This window comes from Xiphophorus hellerii, chromosome 21, assembly GCF_003331165.1.
Source record: "Xiphophorus hellerii strain 12219 chromosome 21, Xiphophorus_hellerii-4.1, whole genome shotgun sequence".
In the NCBI taxonomy this organism is placed as follows: domain Eukaryota; kingdom Metazoa; phylum Chordata; class Actinopteri; order Cyprinodontiformes; family Poeciliidae; genus Xiphophorus; species Xiphophorus hellerii.
The window spans coordinates 18,919,316-18,935,271 of record NC_045692.1 but is presented as its reverse complement, the minus strand read 5'-3'; the positions used below and the strand labels follow the sequence as shown (position 1 = coordinate 18,935,271).

The 15,956-nt window shown below is 36.4% G+C and overlaps 1 protein-coding gene across 2 annotated transcripts in view; it reads right to left on the bottom strand.

Annotated features, from left to right (window-relative positions):
- Positions 1-498: 498 nt before the first annotated feature.
- The window catches only part of cdh19 (cadherin 19, type 2), a 41,781-nt gene continuing 26,323 nt past the window's right edge, over positions 499-15,956 (bottom strand). For both annotated transcript variants that reach the window (XM_032551569.1, XM_032551570.1), the window contains exons 9-13: positions 14,532-14,668; positions 12,084-12,205; positions 11,643-11,760; positions 6,669-6,917; positions 499-1,994 (exon numbers count right to left, since the gene is read on the bottom strand). In XM_032551569.1, coding sequence (XP_032407460.1) covers positions 1,486-1,994; positions 6,669-6,917; positions 11,643-11,760; positions 12,084-12,205; positions 14,532-14,668 — 1,135 coding nt within the window. In that variant the 3' untranslated portion in view covers positions 499-1,485. The remainder of the gene's footprint in view (positions 1,995-6,668; positions 6,918-11,642; positions 11,761-12,083; positions 12,206-14,531; positions 14,669-15,956) is intronic.

The window sequence follows — 15,956 nt, the reverse complement described above, 5'->3', positions numbered from 1 at the left end:
AAAAAGGATAAAATGTCAAGAAATTCCTACAAGGTCTGTTGAAATTTATTTCTAGTACATCGGATTCACTACAGTCGGCAGATGTTAAATGGTGTCTCTAAACGATCAAATCTTGAAAATGAACAGAAAAGATTCTGTGACAAAGTATTAGTTTATGTCTGTGCAGACTAATATATCAAGCTTATACTAAATCATTTACTAAATTTTCAATTAAACCAGTTGGGTTTTTTTAGCTTCCGGGATAAATATTATATTGTATTTGGATAAAGTTTGCACAATTTTGTGATCTGCTGTGAATGTGAAATTTAAGTATCTCCTAAAAAGAGAAATGAACTGATGAACAATAGAAGAAGAAAGTAGTTTGAAATGAGAGTGGAGAGGAGAAGATGGAGAAAAGGGGGACAACTTGGGATATGAATTGGAAAAGGGTAAAACAGAAGCACATTGTGGACTAAGCCACTGATTATTATAATACAATTATAATTTGAGAACTTTTTGGTAGATTCAGATCCAGCTTTATTCAGGTCCTGAAAGGCCATTTAATGTTACAGCAAGTATATACTGTATAAGAAGTGTGGGAAAATCTATAAGAAGTGATAAGAAAATTACGAATATAAGAGCATGCTTTTTATTTCCTCTAATGCCGTTTACATGATCTCATTGGAATAATATTTTCAACTAAATGATACACAATCCCAGTCAAACAGGCTGAAATTATGTATTAGGTAATAAATATAACATTTAAAAGAAGTAAAGAACAGAGAGGAGAGTTGAGCAGTATATGTGGTTTTAGAAAGCAACAAAAATACAGCTGCCAAAATGGATTGGATATGTGAAGCTTGCCAGCAGTAGATGTTTTTATATAAGGCTTGATAGTATCTTCACAGCAATAGTTTGACATTTTAAAAAGTACACTTTGTCATTGTGCAAACTGTCAAGATGAAGAAAAAAATGTTGAAGCCTGCAGCCTTAACAGCCCTAACAGCAGGGAGAAGAAGTCAGCCTGAAATCTAACAAAAATAAAAAAACTTCAAGAAATATTGGTACAAACATTTACCCTACATGATTTTTTTTTTCACATTTTACAAGCACAATGTATTTTATTTTGGTTTCATTCAGATACTATGTAACAAACCAACCCAAGGCAGCACAAACATGGCTTGCAATTTCTTTTTAATAAAAACCTCAAATGTGGGGCAAACATTTGTATTCACCTTTACTCAAAAAATATACACTGATAAAACATTTGAAAGTCATGGATCATTTTCCATCATCTTCAAAATCAAATGTTGAATTACTTTGAGCTGACCTACCACATTAAATCCGGATAAAATGTGAAAAATATTCAATGAGTGTGAATATGCCTATGAGAAATTATCAATGTCTGTTTGATTAAAGCCTACTGGACACAAACTGTCCTGGTCTTTCTACCCTTTAACAATTGTTATCAATACATAAAAGGTGGTGGGGGGGGGGAATCAATCTTTAGAAGAATGTGTCCTCCTCTGCTCCTCCGTACCAAGGGGTGAGTCTTACTGCATAAGGCTTGGAGTTACACACAGGTTTCTCGGGTTCAAATTCCAAACAGGAGTCCAATGAGCTCAAAGACCCTGAGGACGACCCTGACCCTTCGTAAGCATAAGTCCGAAGGCAATCAAATGGTGGGACATAAGGATCCTGATCGGCTTCTGCCAGTCTGTCCAGGATAAACTGCCTGAATACCTCGTCCTCCGGCCCAATGAGGTGTGACTCTCGGAGCGACATCCGTATGCTGGCCCTGACTTCCTCCCTTCGCAGTTTCCTGTCTCTCCTCCTCGGATGGGGGCGCAGTGGGACGGGAGGCTGGCAGAAGTCCAGGCCGTCTCTCCTCTCTCCGTAGTAAAGCACCTTCTGGGAAAAGGTCTCGGGCAGCTCCAACTCCTTCACTTCCATATCCGTCCCCTCCTGTTGCTTACGCCTGTGCCTCCTCACAATCAGCATTAGAACCGACAGAGCTGCAGACACAACACAGTGCGAGATCATTATAGTTAAACACCGGGGCATGAGCTTAGCGAGAAGAAAAAAACAAAACAAAAAAAAGACACAACATACGGTGCCTGATGGAGCATACAAGAAAATAATAGCAGCCAGATTTGTTTTTCTGCAACATGTTTTCCTGCAAATACGAAAAAAAAACATTGGTAATATTTTACTTTTTTACTTCACTTCAAAAATAAAGAATAAATTCCTTTATTCGCTCCATGTGACACAGAATACTAAAAGAGCGTTTATCTTCTTTTCCTACTGTTTTAACAGGCTCTTGTTCTCTGAGAAGTGTTAGCATAGCGGGTTTTGTCATTAATCTTTCATGTGATGGGCAAAGGGAGGACACAAAGCAGCTAAGGTCATAATAAAGCTCTTCACTATGCACACCCATCAGTGTCCCAGGATGGCATTGGTACTGATGTATTGCAACCAATACACTCATTACCTGGCATCATTGCACAGCACGCTCCAGCATTGTAATCGTGTGTTAAAGGCACGCTGGTGAGTTAAAAAAATAAAAAAATACAAAAGGTGGCTTCAACAATGAAAGCAGAAACTTGTTAATGAAAACCCTGCTGTTTCATATACTTGCCAAACGGTTGTCAGGTGGAAGTGCTTTAGTTCACATCTGCTGGAAAAGAGGGACTTTATGAAAACAACATTTCAGAAAAACATGACTTAAATTTTTTTTGCTAGCAGTTTTATATTCTTCTAAAGTGTTTTATGGTTTGTTTACCAATGAGATGCCTCGAAAATGTGTAGTTCAGACTCTTCTATCACTTATCTATGTCACCATGTAACACATTACCTTACTGCTGGCCCAGCAGCTATTATACACCCTCTGACAAAGAACTAGCTGTCATCTCTTTGCAAAAGGTGCTTCTGCTTAGTAGAAAATGTCTGAGCCTTAGAGCAAAGCAGATGTTCTGGTAATAGCGACAGATCCGAACATGAACTCCTGGAATAGAGGGAGCTCTTCACATAATGGATTATGTGGGGGTTTTTAATCTGCTGCCACCCAATCATATTAATGTTTGGAACTGTTACCAGCCGACATCAAACAAAACTAATTTTGAAAGTGAAGTGGATTTCAGACAACCCAGTTCAAATGTGGGTTGTCTACATTTGAACTGTCACCTTTTGATTGCATTTTTTTCTATAATTAAATGCAATCAAATGGTTAAATACATCAAAATTATTTTAACTTGTTTCAATCCGAGGTGAGAACAGAATTTAAAAAATGATCTACTAAGATGTATAAAGTGTGCACACAGTAAATCTAATATTTTGGTGAAGCATCTTCTCATTTAATTAGAGAAATTAGTTTTCTTTAGTTCACAACCAGCATTAATCATAGTGAGTGTTATTAACCTGATTTGAAGCTCAGCTGTCCAAGAACAGGATTTTTATGACATTTGATTTTTTGCATCCTTTAGGTAAAGCTTGCAGCTTGCAAAGAGGTGACAAAGGATCCAAAGGATTTCAATTTGCCAAGATGTCCGTCAGTAGAAGACTATGAAAAAATATCCACATCAAACATCTGTATCATGGTAGTGAACACAGGTATCATGAATATTAGAAGTAGAGGGAGTATTGGAGAGCCTATAAATATCAAATATTTCTCAAAATTTGCTGGAACCAAACTTGGTCTTCATCACCAAAACTTAGTAACATGCAACAGATCGGAAACATTTTACTCAGTTTTAGATGTCTACATAATATGATAAATCACTTTCTGTGGTAGAGGGGAAAGACTTTAATTATGTTCTCTGAATCAAGGATCTGGGAGGTCTTTTTGCCAGGTCGCTGTACAAATTGTTCCTGTTGCTGTTCCTCAGGTAATTTTTTTTTCCAGTAAGAAAAACCAGAGAAGCTGCTCTTGCAGCTCACTGATGTAACAAGAAGAGTAAAAGACACAGATATGAACTTATACAAGTTTAAAACATGCGTCTATGCAATGCCAGATAACATAAAAATCCCAGAGAGTTGTTACTGATATTTCCTTTGCAGTATCTGACAAACCTGATGGAGCTCTGCCTCATAGCTCTCTATCCTGACTACATAGTGACGCAATATAAGAAGAATAAATTGTTCGTCCAAACTTTGCAGAAACTTCTCTGTTGAGCAAACAGACATTATCTGTTTGTCTGCATATCACCAGGCAGTCCAATGCTAGTATCACTATGTCTGTTCATTATTATCTGAAATTTGGGTGGGAAAAACCTTTTCATTTTCTTGCTAGGTCTACTACGTACTTACAGGATGCACAATGAGGTCATGGGTTCATCATCATTTCCTATTCTCTGCTATTGTTGTTAATTCTTAACCAATTATAAAATCGGTTTAATTAAAATTATTAAATAAATCAGGATGCCATATGGCTCAGTGGTAGGACATGCACACACACCATATTCAGAGGCTACAGTTCACAGCGCTGCTGTCCCCGGTTTGATTAGTGGAACCAAATGTACTTGTTGCTGCATGTCCTCTTCTTCTCTCTCTGCCCCTCTTCCTGTCTAGCTCCTATTCAATAAAGGCCACTGGCACAGCAAAAACCTTTAATAAAAATAATCACAATCCAATTTTAAAAAACATCCAGTGTTTGCATGGATTGGGTCCACAGCTGCCAATGAAAGACTAAAATGCACAAATTCTTGAGACCCCTTATTGAGAAATATTTATTTTATTAGCTCAAATGTCAAATATACCTTAAAATGCATTAATATGCACGGTGGTGGAGAGTAGTACTACCTAGCTACCGTCTTCCTTATCTCCACTCTGGGAGGTCCAGCCAGTCGGTGGCAGAGTAGCCCTGAATTGGCTGCTCTGCAAATGCCAGCCAATAGTGTGTCAAGTAGCATTGTTCCTATGTATTTCAGTTCCCCACGCTGCATTTTCCTTAAACTATTTTAAATATGCTCTATGAAAAAATGTTATACAATCAGGCAGATAGAACGATCAAAAGAGCTGAAGGATTTTCCAACATGTACTGGTACCATCCTCCATATGTCTGGAGTAAATACTGAAGCAGCAACGCATTTATTCCAAAGAAATCCTCTGAGCCTACAATCACCCAAAACCTCGTTGGAGGATGTGCTGCTGTCTGACAAAACCAGACTTCAAATTTTGGGCCACTATTCCAAATGAGTATTTTTGGCTCATCATGCAACACTAAAAGAGCAACATACCTCCACTAAAGTGTTGGTGCCATTATCCTCTAGTATAGTGTGTCTTCAGATGAAACTGTAGATTTTCTCAAGGTAATTTCAGTTTTGATCAAAAAATGTTTGTTGATCAAAAACTGGTACAATGTGTGTCTTAAGGATGTGCACACTTACATAACAGGGTAATTACTTCTCTTTTCATTTTTATTTTTTTCATATGATTTATCATTGTTCACCTTTTCATGGCACATAAAAGCTGACATTTTATGAGGGAGTGGTAGACATAAAGAGGTAAGATCACAACTATGTTCGCAGATGGAATGGAGTTAATCATGGTGTCTCAAATAATTGAGAGATTTTTTTGTTTATTTCGATTCATGCCCAGTCTGTCAGTCTGCTCCCAAATGTTTAAACAGCTTTCAACATGGCAACTGATCACAACAGACTGTTTCTTCATCTGATCCATTATCATCTCCACATCTACATATTTCACTAGAAATACTATGAAATTGTATTTCATTAATTGACTTATATTCTTCCCATAGAATATAAACCAATTAATGGTTTTCATTCCTTAAAAACAGGTGCAGGCAGTTTCACCCTTTGTCATTTTGTGCCTTTTTAATCATTTGAGATCTAAATTGTACAACTACGAGACAGAACCACTTAAACAATAACACTGTGTCAAGGTCACTTGGAGACACAATCTGTCATTATGGCATATAATTGATTCTCAAACTATTTGTAGGTCTTTCAGGCTTTTCAATACCATCATATTAATATGCAATGGTTTATTTGAATGGGTATTAAGATTCAAGAAACACTGCTGACCTTAATAATTCAGCTAGCCGCTAATTAAAATTAACCTCGGTAAAAGTCTCAAGGTGGGTTTTTTTTCAATTTAAATTCCTATATCAATATTAAACTTTAACATTTTTCTACAGATTTCCACAGTGGTTGTAGTTTTCTGAAATGCACACATTTTGAGAATGCTGTTGAGCACAGGGGGAGCCTATGAAGAAGCCGTTATACATTTTAAGACATGAACGTGTGCTCACACATTTCAATTAATTGTTACTATTTCAACACTTTTGATAAGCTGATATTTACCTCATTAATAAACAGATTTAAAAAGCTTGAAATGCAAAACAAACAGCAACAAGATTAGGTATGACCAATGACTTGTTGTGAATTTGAAAAATTTGTAATAGCACAGAAAACAAGACAGGCGGAAGAGCTGAGTAAAACCCATTGAAGGAAGTAATCTTGTCTATTCAGTAATCAGTCAAAAAGTAAATGAAAACCTGTTTCATAAATGACAAACAGTGCAAAACTGGACCTCCTGGATATTCATGTGACAGATCTCCTGCCTGACACAGTGGCAACTTTATGGCTACATGACTTCAAGAACAGTGAACATTGACTTTCACTTGTTAAAAAGATTGCCAGGAAGTCATCATCACGTCCATTCACACTTACCAGTGAGAGTGACCAGGCAGACTAAAATCCCTATTAAGGTTTGCATGCTGAACCCGGAGAGAGCGAGAGCCTCGACCCCCGCAGTGGGACAATGGCCAGCCGGGAGGCAGCTGCAGACGCCGATGGTCAACGTGGTGGTGCTGGAGAGGGCCGGGGTGCCGCTGTCGGTCAGCACCACAGGAAGCAGGTACTGAGTCTGATCTTTACGTGTGAAAGTGCTCCTGCGAGCCACAATGCCTGCCGTGTTATCTGGAATAATGTCAAGAGTGAAAGACGATTTTTAGTAACTGCTCCTCCTAAAAAAGAGGATTACAAGTGGGTGGGAAAACCTAATACGACTTAAAATTTGAAGTCAGATTTTTCTTAGAGAAAAATCTGTTTTCATTGCATTTCTTTCATTTAATTTGACCACTGAACAATAACTGACATAAAATAAGCTGTGTGGCATATAGTAATGCGCTTTCTTTAATGTTCCTTTTCTTGATTCATTATTTATCTGCCAGTCGCTGTCTGGACGACTGTCAGGTGCTTGCATGGCTAATCATCAATTCACCGCACCATTGTATGTTTCTGTGACGGACCGAGCAGTTAAAGAACAGCCAGGCACCGGTTCAAAGTCAAAAATAGTTATTTTTTATTTAACCCAAAACAAAACTTGGGTAAATAATAGAAAAAATGACAAAATTTGGGCCCATAAAAGAGGTCAAAGTAACAGACATCCACTCAGACTAACTCAAAAAACAGACCTCCACTCAGACTAACTCAAAAAACAGACCTCACAAACAGAGACAAAAGGGGACTTAAATACTGGCTGATCAGGCCACATACAAAACACAAAGGGGAAAATACACAGAAACCTAACTGAAACTAACATAGCAAATCCCATTCCCCCCCTCTGGATGATGAGTAATGGTGTGAACCAATTTGCAGTCTCAGCTGGCTTGCGCCACCCCTTCTCCACCTCTCTGCTCTCCTAAGGATTGGGCAGCCAGCACTTAAACTCAGAAACAAAACAAAGATTAAATCAAGCAAAACACAACAATGTAAACTAAAATGTGCGCACTTATTCTAGAATACACTGTGATGTGTTGCTTTCTAAACAAAACCAGTTATTCTGTAAATTAAATCCTAAACTTAAAGAAATCCAAATATAAGTGAAATGAACTTATTGCGTGTGGTGAGAGTGAATATTACCACATTTGTGTGGCTGTAACTGCAGCCATCACAGTTTCATTATAGCTTATTTAGTACATTATTTAAAAGTACTTTCTGTTCCATTGACATGTTTCTATTCCTACTGTCTCTATTTATTGTAAACCTTTAGAAACAGTTACAGTTCTTTGACTAACAAATCAAAAATGTTCATTTACTTTCTCGAGCAACGCACAAAACTAGAAAACTACTCATCTAAAGACACTCAAAGATTTACGCATGTGAACAATATTAAGGGTGCAGCAGTCGTTGAGGTATATTAAACTAAGCTAACAAACAAATCTGTCTTTTAAGCAATCAAAATTCAATCATAAAAGTCTGTCTGAAGAACTTTTATTTCAATTCCTAATGAATAATCTGGCCTGGTAATTATCATAATCAAAAATACTTTATTATTACTATTAATAATCATAGTATCTTCTGATGATTTAATTAAGTAAAAAGAAAACCAAACAAGCAAAGGCTTTCTCTGTAAACCTTTACAACTACCAGGAGAAGGTTTATAATTAAGAAATTAAACTCAGAATAGTAATATAACTGATGAAAGTAAAATTCTTCCCAAAAGTTTTGGGTCTTTCAGAAGATTCAAGAAAGGGGCAATCAGGCTTTTTTGATTTCCAACAGTTAATGTTAAATTGAGGGGGGAAGGGAAAAGAAAAGGATTGTTTTTCAGAATCCATACTTCTTAAAATGAGTGTATCCACAAGGCAGAAAAAAATGTTTTTGTAATTGCTTCACACAAAAACCAAATGAATGTTGCAAAATCTACAATCCAAACAAAAATCTTTATGTTAGTCTCCTTGGTTCAAAGCTGATCGAGTAAAATATGTGCTTAGTTGTCTTTCTGTTAATTACAGAGCTTAATTGAATCTATAGAAAGATTAGTCAGAGAGCGTGATCAACCAATCAGAAGTGGATTTTAACAGCATGCAGTTTATGTCACATTACACTTTTAAGAATAAACTATTAGTTTTCTTCAAGATATTTTTTTGTCAGGAAATGTCAAAATTTATTTGCAAAATCATGCCTTATTTTCATAACTTTGGAATATTGGAAGATGAGGACATCTTTTGAAATTTAATTTCTGACCTTTAAGGAGGTTTAATAACTGCAGTTTAATATATTTTTCAGTTGAGACAATTCACAAGCAACTTCTTACTTTTGTCTCCCACTTTCAGCTCAATTTTCTTCTACTGATGACTCACTGACTGAAATCTTCCTCCACCGTTTAAAGAAGCCAGAGACTGAGAAACTCAACAAACTACCAATGAGAGAAGAACTACTGTATCTGCTGCCCAAACATTTCAAATTATGTAATTATTCTATTGAATAATAAGAAAAGCTCTCATTTAAAGTTCAAATTATTCAATCAATAAATTATGACCACTAAGTTATGATTCAATTAATGAAATCCAATCATTCAGATAGGAGGCTCTTTGACAAAGAGTAGCAACCCTGCAGTAAAATTAATCTTAACAAAGCTGTCCTCTTGTTTCAAATGTTCTGGTTGCTGACTGCTGTTGGAAATGTGTGGTTGTGTGTGAGGTTTAAGACTAGGGTGTAATCGGAGGAAAGAGGAGGAGGGAAATGAGAGAGAAGCCGGGTTGTCAGAGAGGTTGGTAAGTGTACTCCGTGTGTGTGTGTTTGTAGCCTGAGTTCCAGCAGTTTTGTTCTTCTATTGGTGTGATTGTAGCCCACAGTAACCGTTTCAACATGTGCAATAAATTGACAGTTATTTATCGTCTTTTCAGTACATCCAGCTGGACATTATGACATGATACATATTCAGACAACACTACTTCTTAAAACCATGAGCTTTGAGGATACAAATCAAATTTATATCAAGAAAAATTAAGATGTTCATGGTATGGACACAGGTTTTCTCGTGTCTAAATGTAAAAGGCAGACACGGATGTGTTGAAGAGCCTAAGTTAAGACAGTTAAATGTATATGAAAGCTCATATCCCAGGTGTTTTGTGCACTGTTAGTGGTCCTTTGGTGTATTCATTGAATGAATTTATGCTCACAAAAGTTTTACAGCCACTGTAAGGAAATGAATACAGACTGATCACATTTTTTACTGGTGGGCAGAGGTGTGCACTGTAGCCTTAAGTCTTTTGCAAGAAATGTCAGGAATGTTCATAATGACATTTCTTCTTCCTAGAAGAATAATTACAGATTTAATTTATGCCAAATGTCCCTGCAAAAAGACCAAGTCACCCAAGAGCTCATTTGCTCAACTTCATGGAGGACTTATTCAAACTGCCACCAAAGTTTGTTGCCTAGACTTAAGCTAAAACTATAATCAGTTACATTTTAAACTATTTAGCGAAACACAATGTTTTTTATTCAAATCAGACTCTTTAAATGTACATTTGTTGCATGTCTGCAAACAGCTTAATGTTAGGAAGCTCAGATTGCAACCAGAGATAAAAAAAAGAAAAAAAAAAAACTAATTTGGCTCTGTCCAAAGAAGAAAAATGTACCTGCAGCTTTTATGCTCTGTTTCCACACAGCTTAGTATATTGTCTATAAAGATGGATTACCTTACATCCAGTCTAAGGAAATGTATTTTTTATAGGTGTCTGAAAACTTAACAGGGATACCTTATTGGAAGCAGGCCAATATTGTTGTTGCTGTTTGTCCCTGCAGATGTAACAAAATTCAGACTTCGACTCTGTGTGTGAATAAAATGAACCAGCGAGATTGTAACGTGAAATAAATGAAACCTCCAAGTGTCATTCCGCCAAACTGTGTTTTACCAGCATGAGCTAATGAGCAGCAAGCTGGCATGGATGTTAACAGAACGTTTTTTAAAAATAGAAGCTAAAATGTATTAACTCCCTAAATCTTAATAAATCAACAGCATCCTTATGAATTCTTGCAACCTGGTGTAACTGGAGAAGTAAAGCAAATACGAATGAGCCACAAGATCGGTAAGCTGAGCTTGTGGCATCATATTCAAAAAGAGTCTAGGCTGTAATTGATGTCAAAGGTGGATCATTAATTATTAAACAAAGGCTGAAAGAACTGACATAAATGTGATTTCTTGGTTTTCTATTTTTAATAATTTAGCAAAAAATTGTTTTTCCACATCATCATAATGGGGTAATTATGATGAATTTTGAGGAAATTGATTAAGTTAATACTACTTGGAATAAGGCTGTAACACAATAAAATGTGGAGAAAGTGAAGTGCAGTGAATACCTTCCAGATACACTGTAGAGCTTTGGACTTCAACAAGACCTTCAGGATTTGCTTTGTGATTATTTTTCCCCTTTGAAAACCATAAGTGTTTAATAGCAAACAACCCAACTTCCACCTACATTTGAAATGTTGTGCTTATTGAGTATTTTCAAGGATTTGTGTCAGGACCAACATCCTTTAATTTTTGATTAAAGTCAATACTCCGAATCCAATTTTTGAACAATGTTGAATGTTTTACCAGGAGACCAGTCAGTGATTGTCTATTCAGACAAATTATGACTTCTATAAACAGAATCTGGCTGGATGTTTAATCCAGTCTTCATGCAACTGAAGAGACCTTGGTGAAATAATATCAAGAAACCATGGGCTAGCAGATAGATAAAACACAATCTTGATGAAGCAGCTTTCTTAAATAGCAATAAAACACTAATTACTGCCCAATAGATTAGTTAACTTGAGGAGAGTGAATTATCTGGGTTAGCACTACTAGAAAATCTATAAACCCATTATACAATTTGAAAAGTATTATTAGCTGCCTTTTCAAATAAATGTAACCTTGATTATCTCTGATGGTGAAGTTTGGATTGATGCGCTCCTGAGGAACCATGGAGTAGTAGAAGTGGTGCTCCTCCACAGCCTTGTCCGGGTCGACAGCACTGAGAAGATGAATGAGCTCAAGAGACACAAAGGGAGAGGAGAAAAATAAGCACCGCAATTACTAAAACACAAACATCATATAATACAATGCATTGGGTTTTCGACTACCTACTCCTCTTCTTTTTGAGAAATAATAAAGAAATTTAATTCAGCTGCTGGTACTTTAATGTACCTGTTGTCAAAATATCAAATGTTTTCATGTCATCATCACAGAAAAGAAAACAGGATCAAATGACTATGTTCTTGTGTGACAAAGCATTACACCATATTAAAACACTTTTTGATTATAACATTGCCGCATAGTAAATCCTGAACATGAGCGCATCATAATGTACATACTTCTCCTGCTTGCGTGCCCTCGCAGATATATGGCTGGTAATCCCTCGCAAGCCTTGGCACGTTGTCGTTTACGTCCAGCACGGTGATGAACACCACCACGGAGGAGGATAAATGGTTTTGCACTGCAGCAGTGAAGACAGACATCTACTGAAGTCCACTGGGTGCATGTATCACAGATGCTTTGTGAAAGCTGTGGCAAAATAACACTTCAGACTGATAAATGTTTGGTTCTCTTAGAACACGAATGCGCTGCACAATGAGGACTGCTGAGCAGAACCGGAACATAATAATCAATGGATGCAATTGAATGAACCACAAACTTCACAAAACCGAGTGTTTTGCCCTGAATATTAAACAGAATGTGTAGTGAAAAACACTGAATATCACCCTGAGAACATTTAGATGAAAATGGTGGTGGGGAAGTAGAAAAGAAGATGGTTTGAACCTGCAAAAGCAGCAACAATCCTAAGTATACAGCCAGAGCAAGAATGGATGGTTTACATCAAAGAATATGCATGTGTTTGAATATCCCAGTCAAAGTTCGAGCTAAAATTCAATTGACGATCCAAGGTGATATTGGACAATTAAAGAATATTTCTGTTCTTAATGTAATCTGACTAAGTTTGTGTTATTTTGCAAAGAATAATCTGTCCAGCTGACCTCAGACAATCAAGTGATCTATGTTTACTTTGCATGGGAGGTTAAAGAAAAAAGACTTTTCACAAACAACATCATTGTGTGCTTCATGTTAAATGCATAACTCTCTTTAAGGATGAGAAGTATTCCAGTCAGATTGTGCTTAGCAACCAGTTGTGCAATTTTTCAGAGTGATAAACCAAGCTTTTATTTCCATCCTACCTGAAATATGAACTATAATTAATTTCTTAATGGACTGAAATGCTACAAATGGAAAGTTGAGAAGCATGTCATAACTTTCCAGGTGCATCTTTTATAAACTCATGTTTCATTCATAGAGTGTTTGCATGTGAAATAGTTTGCGAACAGTAACATTATAACATTAATGTGTTCTCTTTCTGTCTAAATTTTAATTGTAAAATTGTGCATTTAAAGAAGAAAAGGTTCAGGTTCAAATCATTCATCTTTCAAGAAACTTAATATATGACTTTCTTTCGACTGAAACCATATAAATAAGCCATATAAATATTGAGTGTACTATGGCTGGAGAGCTCTTCAGAAATATTGTTGTTTGCTTCATACAAACAACAAAACTGCATCTACCTTTGCTACTTATGACTGGTACTACTGCTGATTATCAAACCATCCAGCCTCGTTGAGTAATTGTTTGATCATCTAACTTCACTGCATGGACTCCACAGGTACATCCACCTGTACCTGTACTACTTACAGTCACCATCAACCAAGCATTTCAGGTGAAAAAACTGAATCTGTGTACAAATGATTAAAGCTACTTGCAACATGTTAGCTGACAAGTGCAAGTTAGTGATTATTAGAGCAAAGCTAGGTAGAAAAAAAACTTCTACTCCCTGCAACTTTCAAGAGTCTCAGTGAAGAATCCAAAAAAGCCGCAACTAAAACTTAGTTCAATGCTAAAGACTTCATATGTACCATAAGGCAGATACCCTAAGGCAGATATAGAATATAATTGAAATTTAAATGTATTTTGTTCAAATGGAACATTTCACAGAAATTTGCTTCTGTTAATACAGCATGGAGATGATCGGGCTGTGTCTCTGCTGAAGAAGCCCAGCTTGCTTTAGAAGTGGCCTTCAGCTCACCTGTTGGGTCTGATTTCATTCATCTTCCAGCTGACAGTATTCAACCAAATCTCTGGGGTTTAGGTTTGGCCAGTTTGCTGAATTAAATCAGGATCTCCATAAGGTTTGTCAGCAGAAAGTATCGTAAGAGTTCCTGGTAGGCAGACACTAACTTTGAAATTGAGGTTATTCCATTTTTGACCATAGTTTTTTCTTCCACTCCACTTTCCACTTTTTTTTTTTATTTCAGAACTCTGCGAAAAACAAGCTTTACTCAATACATGAAGAGTCAGCAGTTTTCTCTTTAACTGATTTAATTGCTTAGGTCATAACATAATTTTGCATTCAATTTTGTTCTATTATTGGTCTGTTCAAAACAAAAAAAACTGAAGTTTGTTTTTTCACAAGCTAAAGACAATCACCAAAATTAAATCAGCAGAAATCTTACTTGAAAAATATACACTGAAATGAATCTGTGACTGCTTTATTTAAAAAAAAAAAATCAAATTAATTAGAACTTTTAATTTCTACCTTAATTTATAAAGTTTTTACATGTATACCAGTTTGCAGGTTTTTTAATATACATTCACTCCAAAAGTAAAAAAAAAACAGCCATCTAGTTAGTTGTGAATTTCCTGGAACACATTGACTAGAGGCTTCGAATGGGAATGAAAATAAATGTGCCGTGGCTCTATCAACAAGATATCCTTACTGGTTTCCTTGGCTTCAACGCTCATGTTGTGCCAGTCTGCAGTTTCTCGATCCAAAGCCTTAGCGATAGCTATGGTTCCATTGTTTGGGTCTATTTTGAAAGCGTTGGTGGCATCGGTCTTTTTGTCGATTGAGTATCTGGAGGAGAAAAATTCACAGAAATGGCACATTTAACACGGAAGGTTGGTTTCTGGGCAAAGAAGACATTGAAAACCGCAGGGAAATTAATTAGACAAACTGCTCATATTTTTATCTGTTGACAGATATCCAGCAAAGCAAGTACACACACAAGCTAGTGAGAGAAAAGTGACAACAAAGTGGTGCAAGGACACAGCACCTTACACTGATAACAGATTTGTTTATGCTTCCAGTCAATATAAATTGATTTTCATTTTTAATTAGCAACCCTTGCTTTTCTCGATGATATGTATAACTGATGAGTAATTTATAAAAAAAAAAGAAGAAACTTTTTTTTTTTAAAGCATGGAATTTAAGAGCATTTTGGAGGAGAATTGATAACTTAGTTTTTCAGACTTTATTCCTTCACATAATGTTTTTAGTTGTATCCATATAATCATCCATCCATCTCAAGTATTATGTATGATAATGAATTGGAAGAGGTTTTTATTTTTGAAATAATCTTGTTCAAATTTTAATTCCAGTGCATCCAAAGTATATGAATGCTCGATGTTACATATGAGACAGACAGAGATTAAAAGTAAACCACAGACATGGAGATGAATCATATGTTTGTACTGACAAGGATGTTAAGACCTTTACAGAATCACCTGTGTAAGGATGTAGCAATCTAAGCAAGTCAGAATTTGTTTTCAGACACGTTTTTGCATGCTTTCTAAATCTTTTCATTGTTCAGAGGATGGTGAACTCCCTGATTTATTCTCAGATTTAATATGGTTTCTATATCATAGTTGAGTTGTCTGAATAATTGTCCACCAACTTCCAATCATCACTGTTGTGAGAGAATTTATTTATTTTTTCCTAGAGCATTGTCTTTAAAATCATCATACATTTAACTCTTATCTGACTTTAAGGTGACATCATTTCTGTGCACTAATTCAAAGAAGGTCTGGACATGGCAAACTTAATCATATTTACTGGAACTCTGGAAACCCCTAAAATGTCAGCCTGAATTTATTAATCAATGAAACACTGTCACCGGAGGGACAATAATAGACGCTGCGCTGAGCATGATATGCAGCACCTGCCACTCTTAAGCTCTGCTGAGATGGACTACAGGCAGCGCTTGTACGGCTGTCTCCTCTGCAACGTGCCCCACTTGCAAATGACAGCAAATCTCAATTCCATATGCCACCTCGCACGGTGCTTTATTACATTCGCACGTTCTCTGCGACGTCGCTTTGCGATAATACCGCTGCAATAGACAGAAAAGCCCGTGAGGTGCAAA